Here is a 20029-nt window from a genome sequence, read left to right on the forward strand (position 1 = left end):
AGACACAGCTAATCCAGATTAATGAGCCAAGCAAACCTCATGCATCACCATCGCATCGGCAGCCTCATCTGGATCCTCATCTTTTATAGACAGATCACTATTGCCAGGTCCCGGTCCTGAATTCATTTAATCCTAATAGCAACCCTATGAATATAGGCTCACCTATAAAGCTTTACCTCTGCTTTATAGATGAGGAAACTGAGGCTCAGAGAAAGAAAACATATTCAGGGTCACAAAGCTCCTAAAGAGTAAGTATTAGGACCCAGGATTCCCCAATTTGAGAACCTATGGCTGTCAAAGCTAAAGATATTCAGCGACAGGGCCAATTTTATTTATTTATTTATTTATTTATTTATTTATTTATTCACTGTTCATTCATTCATTCATTCATTTATATATTTATTTGTATTTATTTTTGAGAGAGAGAGAGAGAGCTCAAGCAGGGGAAGGGCAGAGAGACAGGGAGACAGAGGATCTGAAGTGGGCTCTGTGCTGACAGCAGAGAGCCTGATGTGGGGCTGGAACTCATGAACCATGAGATCATGACTGGAGCATAAGTTGGACACTTAACTGACTGAGCCACCCAGGGGACCCAGGGACAATATGAGAGAAAAGAGTCCAGGGCAGGAAGCTCCCTGGGCAGGAAGAAGCCATCTATGGCCAATGCCCAAAGTGCCCCGTGGAGAATCAAAGACTCAATGGTGGTTCCACACTCAGGGCCACCTTCCCGTCCTACCTTGCTTTCTCCTTCAATGACGATGACAGGCACAGCCGTGGCAGGCCAACGGTGTTTGGCTGGTAAGGGCTTGTCACAATTCCATAGAACTATGATCTGAAAGGGACAGGGGATCGTTAGATGGCTTGAGAAGGCTGGCTTTATACTGGCCTCCAACCCAGCTCCTTCTCAGAGACAGAAAGAGGGAGAGGACATGGAGCCTAAGCAAGGCAGAGAGGTGGACATCGACCTTGAATTTTAAAGAGAGTCCCCTCCCACACAATCTTCAGAATCTGGTGACCTCAACAACTAGAGACATGGGGCAGAAAGAGTAACCTGAAACAACAAGGAGGGAGGAGAAAGCTGGGGAGAAAAGAAGTAAACTTCAGGGTTGTTGAATCTTAAATCCCTAAATTCTGGTGCCTTACCATGAGCAAGATAACAACACTGACCAAATTAAATAAAAACATGTAGTGAACATCTGAACGCTGGCTACGAGCCAGTGCTACTCCAGGCAATGTGGGAGAGATAACAGAATTCAAGATGGAACTCGCCTGGAAAGCTCATGATGTGGATTCTCCAAGTCAGCACTGGTTGCTGGTTTTATGTGACTTTATTATTTCCAGTAAGGGTGTTCAAAAAGGCATACTTCAACATGAGTTAATTCTTTCCTTGTTTGTAAGCCTTCTTATACAACCCAATTTACAAATCAGAAAACCACTGTTAAGACTATGGGAGTGACACTGATTTGGAAAACTTTATTATCAAAGGCTGACTCTTCTGCTCCCCATTTTATAATTAAGTCATGGCTGATATGAAAGATGCCTCCTGAAACCAGCAAATCTGTTTCTTCCATTGAAACTTAGTTTCCTCCCACGGCATTTCTGATGTTACTTTACCACGGTGATTTAAAAGCAAAATGATGTGCTTATGCATTCTTTAAAGAACGTCTTGGTATATATATTTAAACGTAACCCCAGCGAAAAATCTCTTTGTAACCCATCCGTTACCCGTGCGATATTTCACTTGCGAGAACTTCTAAGTTGATGACGAGGGAGTAACAAGGCATGACAAATGAAAGGGGAGTAACAAGGGCATGACGTTAGATGAGTCCCAGGGAGCAAAGCGTAGAGCAGGTAAGAGCGGGGGTCCCTGGTCCGCTGAGCTGGCGGAGGCAGGTGCTGCCGGCAGCCCCCACTCACCTGGGCACAGTACTGCGATTTGGCTGCAGCCACGAGAAGCTTCAACACTGGCTGGGACTGAGAGACCAGGGGCGTCACTGCATGGATGACTGCAGTGAATTTGGAGGGGGGCTTTAAACCTGAAATAGAAAGAGGAGAAAAGCCAATGAAACACTGGAAAACAACACTTAGAAAATCATCCCTCCTCGCTCCGTTGCCTCACCCTAAGCGAATGTTCCCTCCTAGCATATTTCCTGCGCCTCGTATGTCCTGACTGAACAAAAACAAGGTGAAAAGCTGCTAGTTAACTGCTGCCTCAGTCTCCGGGACCTCACTAATTTACAGCTCAATGTCCATCTGCAGATTCTTCCTTTGAGAATCTTTTCCTCCCCCGGGGATGCATCTTTGGTCACACGTCTGCTCTTGAGGCACCCCAAATCTTTTTTTTTAAATGTTTTATTCATTTCTAGGAGACAGAGAGAGAGACAGCGTGAGCAGGGGAGGGTCAGAGAGAGAGGGAGACACAGACTCTGAAACAGGCTCCAGGCTCTGAACTGGCAGTCAGCACAGAGCCCGATGCGGGGCTCGAACCCATGAACCGTGAGATCATGACCTAAGCGAAAGTTGGACGCTTAACCGACTAAGCCACCCAGGCGCCCCTAGGCACCCCAAATCTTAACACACACCCTGCCACTCACTTCCCTCGACTCCAGAAAGTCTATGCTAGTCACATATATCTTAATATGGATTTAAATGTACTTTCTCTCCCTGGGTATTTGAAGAGCTCTTAATCTTAATAAAGTAGTTAAGGTTGTTTTTCTTTTGTTTTTGATTTTTTGTGTTTTTGTTTGTTTTGCCTGATTAATATTATTTCAAATTATAACCAGCAAATCAGTAAAGGTTAAAAGAAAAGCATCCAGAGCCTCACTGTCTGGGTTTGAATCTCTGTGCTATTCCCTAGTGGTGATGGGATCTTCTCCTTGGTGTTTCCACAGCTGTGAAATGGGGCTCACAGTCAGAGCATCAAACCTGTGGGGTTATTATCAGAACTGAATTAAAGGAGCGAGTCCTTTCCAAGCAGGTAGCACAGGACCCAGCAAATATTAAGTGCTCAGTATCTGTTCATGGCTATCATCTCTATCACCATCAACATCACCATCGTCATGATCATTTTGGAGCAGAAGCTTCTATGCTCCCAAGAAGCTCTTTCTGCGTAGTGCTGACAGAAACTGAGAGAATCAGTATGTGACCCAGACCTCTGCCAACTGTGTGTTCTGAAGCCCTACGTAGAAAGGTGTCATAAATATGCAAAACAGGCACTACCACCGAAGAGAAAGAAGTGAGATGGCTTCTCCCCCAAATGAGTGTTTTTGTAAGAACTCACTAAGAAATTGGACACAGGGTTTAAAAGGTTTTTAAGACTTCACTAGTTTAGCCCCACAAGTTTTGCCATTTTGGTAGCTTAAATGCAAACAAGAGTGTGCAGTGACATTCAAGTTAAGCTTTGGTGTTGATAGAATAAAGGGAAGAATCAGACCACACATATTAAAGAATTCAATGAGTGTCTTGTAGAGCAAATTGTATCTTCCAATTGGTACTTTAATTGCATGTTAGAAAAAAACTAACTTCCTCACTATCTAGATATACAATCAAAATTTTGCCAAAGAAGAATACATATGATGGAGGGGTTCCCTTTTTCACGGTGAGGACAAGTCACTGCTTTTGCATTTTCCTATACTAGTTTGAGAAGCATCATGTACACACTTCTAATGTGCTCGCTCCACATGAAGATCTCACTAGCTCTACAAGAAATACGTGGGGATTTTTATCAAATATGGCCTTCTTCTGAAAGTTATCAAATTCTAAGTGTATTACCCGGTGTAGGCCAGTCCCTGATTTTACTACCAGTCCCCATAACATGTTTGGTGTGGGTTAAAGGGTTCTTTGCCACTGGGTGATACTTCAGGCCAGGGCTTTCCTTAAATTTCTTTTTTATCAGTTTCAAATTAAACACCCACAACTCAAGGATGAGATTGTTATGGGGAACATCTGCACAGGGTGGACAATCTAGAGTCTTTTTCCAACAACATCTTGAAAGATGCTTTACCACCCCAGAGTTGATCCAATCTGGAACTGTGAATGATGGGAAATGGCTAAAATCCTGTTAACACTAGCACAAGTTGAGTCTGCAAAAACATAACCGGCTATGGCCGTACTGGCAGAGCTTTGTCTAGGACCCTGTCCATTCCCTTTCCCCGAGGGTGATTAGGCTAGAAGCCGCTGAAGAGCAGAGATTGTGTCTCATCTGACCCCTTATTTCTACCATGTAGTGTTGCACTAACAGGACATATAAGAGGAACACAACAAATGTTAAACGGGTGAATAGGTTTCTTCCTTGTCACATATTATTAAATCTCCCTTCCCTTTATTAATTCCGCTTTTCTTTGGTAGGAGAGAGACACGTTGAGATCGCAAACAAAGAAAAAAAAATTAGGGAGAGCTCTTCTGGTTCCATTTTGTATAAGAGGAGACGTAAAATTACAGCAAACCCATTGTCACGTTCAAAATGATCTGTCACTTGGGGAGCCCATTTCTCAAAAAGGAAGGACTCCACTAAACGTGAAGTACAGCTGCTCAGACAAGAAAGGAGTTTTTTCATTTTGCAGTGTTCTGCTGGATTTATAATTCTTGATCTTGATACACCATTTATGACAAGGCCCTAGGAATCAATGGCCCAGGCAGGCTGGAAGGAAGACCCTGCTCTAGAACAGAAAGAATCAAGGGACTTTAAGTGTGGACAACAGCTGAGGGGTAAACAAGTTCCTGAAAGGAACTCACTTACCTAAGTTAGCATAGTAGTAAGGAAAGTCTCCCAGATAAGATGAATACTGTGGTAGTACGAACAGTCCTCCAGGATGTTTGTTCCATATTAAACTGTTACGTGATATGTGCTTGAATATTCTGTCCTGAATAATCTAGAAAATAAAAACACAGCACGGGATGAGGATGAAACCTTGATGGTATTTGATAAGGAGCGTGTGCAATCCAAATTTGGGGAATGATGACCCTCCAAGGAGCTACTACCCCCATATTCTTCGTGGATAAAGTGTCCGGGACACAAAAAGAGTGATGGTAGAGAGTGTGAGAAAGAATTATGAATTATGGCTAATCAATTTCCTAACTGAACTTCAGTTTAACCATAAATTCTACTTTGTCTTTCTATAAAGGTAAGTCCATTCTCATTTGAAAGCAGAACGCGTGGAACAGTTTCCTTGATGGCCAAGCATCCAGCTGTGGTTCCAGATCCCCGCCAGGAAGATCTATTCTCGGTCCACACAGATGTCCGTGTGGAGACTGGTTTGGGAGGGTACACAAGGTGTGGCACATTCTAGAAGCTGTTGAAGTTCTGATCTGTTCCTTTAATTTAGGAGGCGGATTTATCTGTCATATTTCATTTTCCTTTCAAAGTCAATTGTAGGACTGGGGTACTGGTTAGCTGAAGTTTTTCTACATTTCACCTCAAAAAGCAGTGAGTTAACAATTGCTCAAAACATCCCACATAATAGGACAAGAACCATGGCATATGAAGACTAATAGCCATGCTAGTTCATTAGTTTCTTTGGACTCTGGGACCTCGCAGATCATTAAATTCTACATTTAGAGTCAAACATTCTCCCATCCTGAATCATTTGTCAGATGAACATGATTAGTCCACTTTACAGATTTCTCTCTGTGACTTTCAAACTCTTGTAATTATACCATCCACTCATTAAGATATGATTTGGCAAATAATTAACTTGATACAGGATTTCATGTTTGCAGCAATTATTTTTTGCACTTAAAAAAAAGAAAAAGCCTGCCATGTCTCTTAAGAGATTTAAGACCTAAATCATTATTTTCCAGGTCTCCATTTAATGCAATGTGATTTTAAGTAAAGGCCATTTTAAATGGAGCTTTATTATTTGTGAAGGTTATTAACGCATTCGTCTCATCCCACATAGTGATAGATAAGTAATAAAGTGAGCTACGTTTATTTTTGCAAACCTTATCATGTTTATGTTTCTTAATGAGAGAGAAGAAAGGACGCAAGGAGGTAATTTGAAAGAACTCAAATACTTTAGTGACTTCTGCATTTTCTCTTTCCTCCAGATCAAAACTGCTAATTTTCTATGGCTAGGTAGTGGTTTCTACTTTGGTGGAGAGTTTAGGAAGCTAGCTAAAATATTAATGTTTACTCTCTGTGGTACAACGGACATGTGTTAAAATGCTGTTGTCTAGGCATTAATTATGAGGAACTTCTTATGGTTGTTAAGGGTTTTTATGTGGCTAACAATTTCACTTGATGTACCATTTATTCTAGTTCTATATTATTTATACCTTCCAAATCTACTGTCTATTTTCCCTTTTAGTTTTTCATGTAGATCCTCTTTTTTTGCTTTCCAAATTTATGTGCCTTCCAGCATGTGGTTACTTAAATGAACCTGGATATCGAGACACAGAATAAATTGAAAGGAGACAGCATCATAAATCCGACATATATACAAATGATGTGGGGACTCAGGATGCCACAAGGTGGGTCACCATTCACTTTGAGTTCCTGGGCAATATGCTTCTCATTGTCATATTCCTTCTGGCTTAGTATCACAACATTGTTATCACTTGAAATTCAAGGATACAACGAGTTATAGTAATTTTCTGAGATACCAAGAGGCATATTATACTCTCTTCAAATGAATCTTGATAGGAAGATATCAGTAAAGTTATAAGGGCAACAGCAAATGCTTAATTTAGCCTGGGTCAAGTAACCTGCCATCTTTATGTCTCATTTATCTCATGTGTAATAAAATAAAATATCACGTAAATTATAATAACCTCTCAGAATTTGTTAGGAATAGCTGCCTAAGTTTTTATACTTGGGACTTGATTTTTTTGCCTTAAAAAAATCTCATTCCTGAATTCATTTTCTAGGCATAGATTTTTCTATTTGTACATAGATTTAATATCACAGATATCAGATATTATAGGTATCTTTTCATATTATTAATAGTATTCATGGGCTAGGTATCCTAAAGGACCAAAAATAGTGTAATTTTTTCCACGCAGAGCAATGATTATATTTATGAATTACAATTTTCCACACCTAGAATTGATTCATTTTTAAAACGTTTATTTACTTATTTTTGAGAGAGAGGCAGAGAAAGGAAGGGACAGAGAATCCCAAGCAGGGTCTGTGCTGTCTGAGCAGAGCCCGATGTGGGGCTCAACCCCACGAACCGTGAGATCATGACCTAAGCCGAATTAAAGAGTCTGATGCTTAACCGACTGAGCCACTCAGGTGCCCCTAGAACTGATTCTTTAGGAGTCTTTCAAAGTTTACAAACACTGTTAAAGCAGTTCATACGCATTGACAAATGTTTCCTAAAAGGTTTGTTATCAACTTGCCTTCTCAAAAGTCTGAACAAGTATGGATCTCATCTTACCAAATAGGAAAGTCATTCTCTCCCTCTCCTAATGTCCAAATCTCCCTATTGCTACACTGGACAGCTCCCAGGATCCTTTCAGGGCTCTAGAGCTCAATCTTTATTGTTGTGGAAAAAGACATCACATTTAGAAGTCGGGCACTTCTTTGGCTATAAAGAAAATCAACACAAACATACACACAGATACATATACACACATAACGCAAATGTTTTTCATTATAGACACAAATGGTACCCTTGATAAGGATAATATTTCTCATTAATATGAATTCAAAGGGAAAAATGGCAGACTCCTTATTTTTCTTTTTTTATGTGCCATCTGTCTTCTAAATAATGGACTAATGGTTATAGGTTAGTCATTCTGTGTGGCCCTGACTTGGTCTTTTGACCAATGCAATGTTGCCTCTCACACACAGTGCCACCATATGCCACCTCACTCTGAGCCAAAGCATTCTATTTCCATTATTTCATTGATTTTAATATTTCACCATACAACAGCATTAGCAATGGCACGGTTTGAATGTGCATTGTTAGGTAACTGAAGAGAAAAAATTGGAGCATACTTCATAAAACTCCATTAAAAATGTGCTTTCCAAACTACCATCAGCTCTTTTTATATATTATTACAACTTAGTGCACTTATCTTTCAGTCATCTTGATTCTGACTGAGCTCCTATGGTTCAATCGTTAGTGCCAGGTCACTGCTGTGCAATATTCCGACAAATAATGGAATCCATAAAGGAACACTGGTCTTTGCAATATTTTATCATTGTCCCCATCATTACTTCTCAACTTGTATACACACACAAAAACTGAGCTCCAAAGAGCCTAGCTCTGTTAAATAGCCCCTTAATTCCAAGATGCAGTATTAGGAAGTTTCTATCAGACTGGAAATGCTAGCCAAATCCCAAGTATGACAGAGTGCAGTGCAGTGGAATGCACTAACAACTTGACCCTGGCATTGGAGAGATGGCATCCTGTTTTCAATTGTGTCTACGCATTACCACCACACTAAGGCTCATAAACTCCAAAGACCGAGTAATCCCCTTCCATGGTCTCATGTATAGCAAGCAAGGAAGACCCAGAGTTTTAGAGTCTGGGTGTAGAACATCCTGAAAACAAAGGATCCTCAAATCTATGTTATCTACGGGTAATTTTGAATTAACCTTATAACTTAGGAGCTCTAGCACAGACTGACTTCTATCGTCTAAGCTCTAAGCCGAGAGGCATTTTTGATATGTGATACTTAAGTTGTTTTCATAAACACATTGGTTTTATCTGTGTATGCGGATGGCATTTTCTGCTATTTTCTCTGCTTTTCTATTTACATTGAATTCTGGGATAATCTGAGTTCTGAATTAAAAAGGGAAACTGGATGGTATCTTTCGTGCAATTTGGTTGAGAGGTCAAACTGTTACAATCCAATCTTGGAACTATATAAGGAGATTTGACAGTTGCTATAAATTTGAATGAAGTGTATGGTTCACAGTGTTTTCAAAACAACTGTGTCGCTAGAGGACTGCATGGCTCAAATCCAAGGGGAAGAAGGCCTTTCCAGCAGAGATGACAACAGCTTGACTTGAGATTCTCTTCTGATGAACATAACACATCCAACTGTTCTTTCAGGATAGCTGCACACTGCTAACTGAATAGGCAAGAGAGCAGCTCTATGCAGAATACTCAAAAGAAATGTAATTAATGAGATACTATCTTTCATCTGGCAAATCTGCAAAGTTGTGTATATGTGTGTTTTAATTATGATCCTTAAGGCTAACAAGAGCACAGCTAGAGAAGGTCTCCCCCCAGATGGCTTATGAGGGTCCAGACGGATGCATCCTTCTGGAAGGGTAATCTGGCAGTGCTTATCATGAACCTAGACTCTTGCTCAGCAACAAGCCCACATTAAGGACTGTAGCCTAAAGAAATAAGAGTTGTAGCCTAAGTTACATGGAGAAACTCATTGCTTGGATAAAGATATCTAGATCTATACAAAATAAATAACTAGAAACAACATTAATAGTCCATGATAGTAGGTTAAACAGAGAGAGGTCCACCAAACGAGGACATACAGAGCAGGAAAAATGAAAACAAGTGGCCTCGGTGTTTTAGGGTGGACAACTAACAGGGCAAAATCAAAAGGCCAAAAACAGAGCGCCTGGGTGGCTCAGTTAGTTAAGCATCCTACTCTTGGTTTCGGCTCACATGATCATCTCATGGTTCGTGGGACTGAGCCCCATGTCGGGCTCTTTGTTGATAGTGTGGAGTCTGCTTGGGATTCTCTCTCTCCCCTTCTGCCTCTCCTGTTCTCACGCTCTCTCAAAATAAATAAATAAACATAAAACCCCCCTACAAAAGGTCTGAAACAGACTCAACGATGCATAAATGTGGCATGTGACAATACTGAGGAAAGAAAACTTAATATGTTGGGACAAACAACACGATAATCTGTCAAAAAAGAAAAAAGATTTTTCAACACAGGTCATATATAAAAAAGTAAACAGTATTAAACAGCTAAATGTAAAAAGTTAACCATGAAAGTGCTAGAAAATTATAAGGGAGTGTTTGTATAAATTAAATTATGGGTCAAAAGGTCCTTTCTAAACAGTAGCAAATGAAAAAGCCACAGATGAAAAGACTGCCTCATAATTGAAAGGGATACCACAAGTTTGGGGAAATATTTGCAATAAGAGAGTCAAAGGTTAATATTTTTAATCGAATAAGCTCTAAAAATTAGTGAGAAAAAGTGGGACAAAGTTGTGGCCATTTCTATTTCTTTCTTTGTGAGTTGCCTAAGAAATATGAAAAATATTCATTCTTACTAATAGCCTAAGAAATATAAATTAAAAAATAATGACTTAAATCATTTTGAAAGATATAATGTCCAATATAGGTGAAAGTGAAAAATACCCCAAATAATAAAAACAGGTCCTCTCATATAAGCTGGAGGGAATATAAATTAGCTCAGGAAAATTGACAATTTATTAGAAGTCTTAGCATTTGTCACATTCTTTGAACCAGGACTTTGAATTCAAGGAATTAATCTTAAGGAAGTAATTTTGAACCTGCACAACAATTTAGTGCTGAGACTATTTGCCTCAATAATGCATATAAATAATGAAAAAGCAGAAACAATTGTAAAGTCTTCAAATTGAGGATAATTAAAGAAATTAAGTGATATCATGAATGGAATATTACATGTCATTAAAATCATTGTAGAAACATCTAACATGACAAAATATTAACAACATATTATTAACAGCAGAAAAAAACATTATAAACAGGTTTACATTATATATGTATATATAATCTAAATTACATATATGCATATGATAAATATAAATACATATCCACCATAAAACCTTGGTTTGCAAGCATAATTCATTCCAGAAACATGCTTGTAATCCAAAATACCTGTATATCAAAGTGAATTTCAAGAATCGCTGGCTCAGCTGTGATGATATGATGTTTGGCATCACGTACTAATATTGCAAGACATTGCTTGTTTACCACATTAAAATTTATAAGAAATGTTTGCTTGTCTTGCAGAACACTCACGGAACAAGTTACTTGCAATCTAAGGTATACATGGGCTTCGTGTAGGCTCCATGCTCAATGTGGGGCTTGAACTCACAACCCTGAGATTAAGAGTTGAATGTTTGGGCACACGGGTGGCTTAGTCTGTTAAGCTCCCAACTCTTGATTTCGGCTCAGGTCATGATCTCATGGTTCGTGTTGGGCTCTGCACTAACAGTGTGGAGCCAGTCTGCTTGGGATTCTCTCTCTCCCTCTCTCTCTGCCCCATCTCTGGTTGTTCTCTCTCTGTCAACAATAAATAAATAAACATTAAAAAAAAAAAGGTTGCATGTTGCGTGCTCTACCAACCTAGACAGCTAGACGCCCCTGAAAGACTATTCTTTAAATTAAAAATTGCAACATATGTATAAATTTGCATAGAAAAAGCCAATATATATATGTGTTTGTGTGTATCTATACATCAACAGTGATTTTGTATGGGTAGATGATTTGATTTTTATGCTTTAAGTATTTTCCATTATCCACGTACCTTTTTAAATAGAAAGCACTCATTCCACAAAGAAAAAGAACTGACATTCAACTTTCCTTAAGAAGGGTCTAGGAAGGGTGTTGGATGGAAGGAAGAGAGAAGAGTAAAAACTATTACATATTCAAATCTGCTGCTATGAACAGAAAAGAAAATGCCATCAGTGTTGAGGAATAAGAGATTTGCTTGCAATAAGGAAGCCGTTAGAAGCCATTCTGACTTGTCCCTTCATGGGTTGGGCCTGGGTCCTAAATAGCCCCTTTCACCTAGGTCCAGGATGAAAAAACAAATGTGCACCATTCATGAGAAGACTCTGACCAGAACAGGGGCCCAGGCTAGGCTTAGGGCAGGTAAATGCCCCACTGTGCCCAGGGCATGACCAGCACAGGCTGTCATATGTGGATAGCAAGAGAACAGTGATATGGACAAAACAGGATGATTTTCAGTTTTCCTTGGCATTACTCAGACTCCTCAGTGTATGCTACAAATTCCATCAGCTTCCAGAGCAGTAAACACTTTCACAAAGTAGATACTCCAAGTGAGGCCACAAATGTCCCCGTTGCATTATGCGAACAACTCAGAATCACCTCAGTGCTGTGCCTCACCAGAGGACCTCTGCTCTCCTTCCTGCAAGCCTGTAATTCATGAGTGTGCAGTTTCCTAAATCTTTTCTTAGCTTTTTGTGCTAGTGTGGTGTAGCCTCGGGCCATCACTATCTGTTCTACTTCCAAAGGTTTTAATCATCTCCATGCTTCTCTCTCCCTTTTCACTCCTGCTGTAATAAAAAGCAAAGGGGCACCCATATGCCTAGAAGATTTTCTGCATTCATAAAGTTTAACACTTTCTGTACCAGATAGGTATAATCCTGATTTTCTTCTCGACACATCCTTGTAACACTGATGCTGGTTGGGCTGTGCAGATCTTGAGAATTAATTTTGTTGTACCCCGATGCCACTGGTGCCCAGTAAACTGCTTATATTTTGAGAAAGGTAGGAGATACTCCCCTACTTGGTCATTATCGGTTTTCTAAATGGGCTCCAGAAATATATCTTTAAAGGGTGTCACTGAGTGTGAAGGACAGCAGGGTAGTCATTAACCACATATCACTGAAATGATGTTAAGACAGAGCCAATATCTGTGTCGAGGAGTGGAATTTCTCCTCATGTCAGTTTTCCTCTCTGGAGCTTTGTTAGGAACGGGGGAACCTGCTCGGGCTTGGCAGACCAGGTAAAAGAGGGTTAATTGACATATCCAAGAGCATAAAATTCAGTTTTGTCCCATTTGACCCAATTACACCTCACCAATAATGGACGAGAAAGCCAACAGAAGTGTATCAAGACCATTATTCAAGACGGAGAGCCAAGTGGTCTCACTTACCTCTAGTGTAGTTAATACAATCTTCTCAACTGAAGAAAAATAAGCCTCCCACAAGAATTGTGTCTGCTGTCTAAGTGCTAGGATTTTATCCTGATGAATAGACCTGATTGTAGAAGGAATCTGTAACACAAGGTGAACACACAATAACTAGAACTGTAAAGCAATGAGATGCCATTTGATCAAAACAACCCACCTGGGTTGGGCTTTTACACTTCACAGCATTCAGGTTCTAGCATACAGATCTACCAAAGATCACCAACTTTAAACTGAAATGCCTTTAAGAAGGTGTCAGATACAGACAATACTTACTGGGGATCAGCTTTAACAGCCTTTAATGCATGGAAGTTAAAGTTACCTCTAAGATTTGGTAGCAGCTTATCAGCTGTTCAGGGTTCCACAAATCCTCGGTTCTGCACACAACCACATTCTACAGAGAAGGGGGCTATCAGCTTTGGGAAAGGGTTGAAAGACATCATCCTCCAAACACTTCCAAGATGTGCCATGCCAGGGACTACAATCTACAAAAGGGCTTTTAAGGGAATGTCTCTGAGCTTCTTCTGCAGCTGGACAGTCATTACTATGTGCACACACCTGCTACCTCACCCTGAGAGCTCTTTTGCTCCCTGATCTCTCTTTCTGGCTCTAGCACTTACCCCAATCCAACATGATCTGCCAAACATCATCCATGTTCAGCCATCACTGTTCTCTGCCAGGCTACATGATTTTAAAGGAGAGATTTAGGTCCTGTCCATCATGCTACATATTTTAAGGCTACAAGAGTAGTTTTTTTTTTTTTTTTAATATTTTATTTTTGAGAGAGAGATAGAGACAGCATGAGCAGGGGAGGGTCAGAGAGAGAGGGAGATACAGAATCTGAAGCAGGCTCCAGGCTCTGAGCTGTCAGCACAGAGCCTGACGCGGGGCCCGAACCACAAACCATGAGATCATGACCTGAGCTGAAGTCAGATGCTTAACCGACTGAGCCACCCAGGTGCCCCTAGAAGAGTATTTTTATTCAAGAAATAAGAGTTGAATTGAACATGGCCATCTGAAGCCACCATAGGGATATCATTATTTTTACCAGCAAGATAGCTTAATGATTAAGCACAGGGACACCAGAAGTTAGACCAAGGTGGGATTCTTGCTTCTAATATACCAGCTGTGCTTTCTTGGAGAAGTTACTTGCTCTCTCAAAGATTCTATTTCTTCATTTATAACGTGGGGATATAGTATGAACATCACAAGGATGTAAGGGAGATCATCTAAGTGCTTAGTATAGTGCCTAGAACATGGGAAGCTTAATTAACACAGCAAATTATTACTACCGCTATTATTATTACTGACATAAGGGTCAAAGCTGGATCAACTGCTGCTTAATGTCTGCATATGAACTTGTTTGGATCTGGAGCTATGACTTGTATTCTCTGGGTTTCTGGTGAGTTTGCTGGGCTTGCTCCCTATCTTCACCTATAGTTCAAGGTCTATTTCATTTATGGGGTCTATACTCTTCGAGGAGATTCCTTGTGATTAGCAACTGCCCTCTTGTGCTCTCTGCTTTCTGCATGCTTGCTTTGCTAATGGGTAACTAATCAGACAGACATGGGGGCCTGGGCTGAAGGGGGGATGCTCTGTTAGCTGCTTTAATAAGAAAGTTACTCATGGCATTGTGAGCAAGCCAATATGTGAATTTCCACTGGCGGGGGGGGGGATGGAGGGGGAAGGAGGTGGTAGCACATTTTTTGACTTAAGACTATTATTTAGAGGAGCAATGAAACCACTTCACAGTAAGAGCACATGGACAAGCTCACTTGCTTTGGCAATGTCCTAAAGCAGATATCAAACCTATGACCTAAAGTGTGTATCTGGATGCCCACCACTGAAGAAGCGTGGAGGCTACTGGTAAAGGAAAAGCACTGGCAGGCAAACATTAGCCTGGAATCAGAGCTCAAGGTCAAATGGAAGTAAAATACCCTTGGAGAAGGTAGAGAAACCTTGATGTGTCAAAGGCAGTTTATTTTTCTTTTTACTGAGAAAATACCTAGATTGCCAAAAAAAACTAGGAAAAAGTTACCCTGCCCAATTTTCATAATCAAGTTCTCTTCTAAATGCCAATGGTATTTTCTAAGACTCATATAGGTTGACTTCACTGTTTTGTCATGATCACGAGAAACCAGTCCATTAGAAAAATCCCAAAAGCTACTCCCACTGTGTAGTCTCCAGAAAAATAAGTGGGCTGAGGTTACGAAAGAAGAAAGGGAATATCACATGTTAACCTACCAGTACATTCCCCTCTTTTATATAAGCCACAACTTGATGTTGGGACATCAAGTTAAATACACGCTACCTGTTTCTATGTACAATATAAGTGACAGCTCTTTGCAAAGTGCTCTGGAAGAGAATTCCAATTGACTGAAAAGACAAGAGTTCCAAGTTTTAATGGCATTTGGCTATTGGTTATTAATCTGCTTGTCCTGAGAGACAGGTATATGTGAGAGTGATAAATTAATTGCAATTTGGCTGGATTGTTCAGTGTGGGAGAACTCAATGAAGTCTTAATAAAAGGTCATGTATGGCAACAAAACTAATAGAATCTACCAAAATAGATATAGGAAAGCAACATTCAGCTCTCTTGGTGACATAATGACAAGAATATATGCAAATAAAAACATCCGAGCTGTTCTAAAACAGGAAACAAAAAAATTGTAACATAACAACAACATTTCCCACAGCAGACATTTGGGCTCGGTGCCAGCTCTTTACAACCATTGTCAATGACAGTGCAGTCGCTGTTCAATATGGAGGCAGCTGTGCAAAGACAAACTGTGTACGAGACGGGAAGACAACAGCAAGTCTGGGTGGGTGCAGGATGGAAAACAAAATCTTCAGAGTCAAGCCAAAAACTGCTGCAGAAGGTGAAATACACGTCAACTTTGGTGAAACGGGAGAAGCTGGACAACCAGACTCAAGCATCCTGAAACGCTCTCCTCTCCAACAAAAACTCCCAAGTTATTCACATCAAATTCGCAGGAGCACTGATGCACAACTGGAGATATCAGGGCAGCTGTCTTTTATTTGTTTTACTTCCCAAATTTCCTGTAATCATCATGTATTATTCAAAAAAAATAAATAAATAAAAGGAAGAAAACAGGCAATGTGTGAAAGAACCACACAGATCATTTTTGTCTGGCCTTTCATGAGTCAAGGGTTTTAACATATGCCATTCTACCCGGGGAGGATTTTGCTAGGTCACATATTCCTCCTTTGTGCTGGAGGTCCCAGGGGCCATGAAGTGATCTACCTGAGTACCAGAGAGAAGCCATGTTGAGGGAGCTGTGTTCAGCTTGGCGTCCCTAATCATTAGCCCTCTTGATTACAGATATTTCACGTGTTACTTTAGGAAGAGTACTGTGTTACTTCAGCAGCCAGCTAGCAGACTGGCCAGCAGCACAAGCAGAAGCAATAAGAAAGTTAGAAACTCATTTTCTTCTTCTTTTTTTAAATGTTCATTTTTTTAATTTAAAAAAATTTTTAACGTTTATTTATTTTTGAGACAGAGAGAGACAGAGCACGGGCTGGGGAGGGGCAGAGAAAGAGAGAGACACAGAATCTGGAACAGACTCCAGGCTCTGAGCTGTCAGCAGAGAGCCTGATGCGGGGCTCAAACCCACGGACTGCAAGATCATGACCTGAGCCGAAGTCGGACACCTAACGGACTGTGCCACTCAGGCGCCCCAGTGTTCATTCATTTTGAGAGAGAGAGCAAAAGTGGGGGAGGGGGCCGGAGTGAGAGAGAGAGACAGAATCCTAAGCAGGCTCAACAGTGACAGTGCAGATGTGGGGCTTGAGTGCACAATTCATGAGATTGTGACCTGAGCTGAAATCAAGAGTCAGACGCTTAACCGACTGTGCCACCCAGGTGCCCCAGAAACTCAATCTTCTTGATAATTTTTTTAAAATGCTAGAACATTAAAAAAAAATCATTCTACAATATTTGTGGTAGTTCAAGATAAAGTATATACTGCCATCAAAGGAAAACATTAAAATATTCTATAATTTTAGAGAAAGGAGTATGACAAATTATGTGGAACCTACAATATTATTACACGAAAGGGCTTTGGAAATCCTTAGTGACTGACAATTGGATTTCTCTGTATCATATTCCTCTCCCCAGGCAGCTCCTGAGAAGTTCAAATTTTTATTAGGCATCATTGTTGAAGACTGGTTGACTGTATATGGGTAGATTTATTTCTGGGCATTCTGTTTTGTTCTGTTGATCTGTATGTCCCCCTGTGTGCCAGTACAATATCATTTTGATGACTGCAGCTTTGTAATATATTCTGATATCAGGAATTAGGATGTCTCCAGCTTTGCTTTTTCTCAAGACTGATTTGGCTATTTGGGGTCTTCTGTGGTTCCATATGAATTTTAGAATTATTTTTCTACTTCTGTAAAAAATGCCATTGGGATTTTGATAAGGATTGCATGGCATCTGTAGATCAATTTAGGTAATAGGGTCATTTTAATAATATTAAGTCTGATTTCTGCAATATAGGGACAACATGGATGAATTTGGAGGATATTAGGCTAAGTGACATAAACCAGTCACAGAAAGACAAATACTGCATGATTCCACTTACCCTCACAACCGCCAAATTCATAGAACTAAAGAGCAGAATATTAGTCGCCAGGGTTGGTGGCGAGGAAGAAATGGAGAGTTACTAATCAGTGGGCATAAAGTTTCAGTTAAGCAAGATGAATAAGCTTCAGAAATGTGTAATGCATTTTACCCACAGTCAACAATAATATATTGTGCACTTAAAAATAAGAGGATACATCTCATGTTAAATGTTCTTGCTACAATAAAACGAAATGAAATAAAAGAGAGATCCAAATGGCAAAAAACACATTTAAAAAACCAATTTTATTAGAGGCTGCTCTTTTAAATATACATGTTAAAGAGTAGCACTGCTCAGGCTCCCAGACCAGATCATTTGAGCAATGATAACACTAATTATAAGCATCAACCCTAGAGACCTCCCTCTTTCTGAAAATTAATCTGAAGGCAATTACAGAAACAAGGGAAAGGAATATGGAGTGGTAGGAAGGTACGAAAGCTCTCTTGGATCATTTCTAAATCTTCTGGATAGGGAAGAGGATGGGTATACATCTCTTCTTCCTATCAAGCTCATGGCCTTTGCCTGCCACTTCTCCTTTTCCAAATATATTCCCTGGACCTGGGCAGATTTTGTGTGGAAAGTGAACAATGTCATATTAAATGACTTCATATTCGCCATGACACAGGCAATTTTCTCCTGATAAAATTTCTTTTATAGAGCTGACCTTTTGGATTCATCTTCTTTGAAAGTTTGGACGGCGGCAGCAATAATCCACTCATCTGCTGAAGGCTGGAGCCCCTTCCTTACCTGTAATAACAATCTCTCATCGCCTATGACGGCAGCTTGGTTCCAATTAATCACTTCAGAGAATGGCAACTCCCATCCATTGCTGAGCATCACAGGGACACAGGCAGCCTGCGTGAGGAAGGGGGCACTCGTGAATGTGAGGGAAGCAGCAGAGGGGACATTCTAATCGGGGGTGACATGAGTGTAAATTTAATCACTGGCATTTCTTACTTAGATCCTTGCCTGGATCCTGGACTGCTTGGGCCAGAAGAGAAGTCAACTTACGGCGCGCCTGGGTGGCTCAGCTGGATAAGCTTCCAACTCTTGATTTTGGTTCAGGTCATGATCTCACAGTTCGTGAGTTCGAGCCCTACATCAGGCTCTGTGCTGAGGGTGCGGAGCCTGCTTGGGAATCTCTCTCTCTCCCTCTTTCTCTGCCCCTCACCTGCTCATGCTCTCTCTCTCTCTCTCTCTCTCTCTGTCTCTCTCTCTCTCTCTCTGTCTCTCTGAAAATAAATAAAGTTAAAAAACAAAAGAGAAAAGTAAGCTCATATGAGTTATCAAGTCATGTGAAGGCCTGTACATATCGCCAAGATTTTAATGTTTGTAAGACTTGCCCTCAAATGCTAAAACCCCGTTTCTATTCTCGTACATGGTTTGGCTGACCTGACCTCCAGGGAGACGACTGGCCTTGTTTGAGAAGTCTTACTGATGTGACACAATTGTCCACCGACAATATCCGAGCATAAAACCAACCTCGAATATAAATGGTTTTGTCAATGCAACTGCCACAACTCTGCTTGTGAAGAGGTTTACCCCACTGTTAGAATTTAGAAGTACTGAGAGATGACTGAGGGCGGTGGGCAGAAAAGACAATTTGCTTTTTTCTTTTAATTAAACAATTTTTTAATGTTTATTTATTTTTGAGAGATAGATAGAGTGCAAGTGGGGGAGGGGCAGAGAGGGAGACAGAATCCGAAGCAGCCTCCAGGCTCTGAGCTGTTAGCACAGAGCCCGACATGGGGCTCGAACTGATGAACTATGAGATCATGACCCAAGCTGAAGCTGGACACTCACCTGACTGAGCCACCCAGGTGCCCCAAGATGATTTACTTTTGGGAAGTACCACCAATAAGCCATTTTCTTTTTTCTTTTTTTTTTTTTTTCCTGTTTAAATGTTTATTTTTGAGGGAGCAGGAAGGGGCAGAGAGAAAGGGAGACAGAGGATCTGAAGCAGGCTTTGCGCTGACAGCAGAGAGCCCAATGTGGGGCTCGAACCTGCAAACTGCAAGATCATCACCTGAGCCAAAGTCACACGCTTAACCAAGTGAGCCACCCAGGTGCCCCCGATGAGCCATTTTCTTAAGCCAGTGCTCCTGAGACTGGCTTCCGGGAGCCGAACAGTGTCCGCAAGGCTGCCAGAGGGCAGTCAGGTCTACCCTCTGCTGCCAAACACGTCTCAGAAGAACACCTCCTCCCTCGTGGTGAAACCTTTGATCTTCTCGTGTCCAAAGACAGGGAGCGAATCCTCTTTCCACCCCCTCTCCTAAAAAATGTTACAGACTCGCTTGCGAAAACTGATTCCAGGTGTTCGAGGCAAACCATGCATTTCTGCTTCGATTCCCGCAGAAGGGTTAAGGTTAAACCCACCCCGTCTGACTTCAGTCCTCTGCCCTATTCTGAGGAGCTCTCAGGGTCTCTTACCTGCAGAGCCTCCAGGAACCTGAAGGACCCAAGCCTGCGACCGCGAGGAACCAGACAGAAAGTGGCATTGTGCAGCATTTCCCGATAATCATACCTAGAAGGAGAGAAGG

At 40.9% G+C, this 20029-nt stretch overlaps 1 protein-coding gene across 1 annotated transcript in view; it reads right to left on the reverse strand.

The window, feature by feature from the left end:
- Window positions 1-20029, reverse strand: part of EXT1 (exostosin glycosyltransferase 1) — a 285479-nt gene that overhangs the window by 16007 nt on the left and 249443 nt on the right. The window contains exons 2-7 of the mRNA XM_077778923.1: window positions 19920-20013; window positions 18237-18344; window positions 12814-12933; window positions 4739-4871; window positions 1918-2036; window positions 737-832 (exon numbers count right to left, since the gene is read on the reverse strand). Coding sequence (XP_077635049.1) covers window positions 737-832; window positions 1918-2036; window positions 4739-4871; window positions 12814-12933; window positions 18237-18344; window positions 19920-20013 — 670 coding nt within the window. The remainder of the gene's footprint in view (window positions 1-736; window positions 833-1917; window positions 2037-4738; window positions 4872-12813; window positions 12934-18236; window positions 18345-19919; window positions 20014-20029) is intronic.

The sequence above is a fragment of the Crocuta crocuta genome, unplaced genomic scaffold (assembly GCF_008692635.1).
Source record: "Crocuta crocuta isolate KB4526 unplaced genomic scaffold, BGI_CrCroc_1.0 scaffold448, whole genome shotgun sequence".
Taxonomy (NCBI): Eukaryota; Metazoa; Chordata; class Mammalia; order Carnivora; family Hyaenidae; genus Crocuta; species Crocuta crocuta.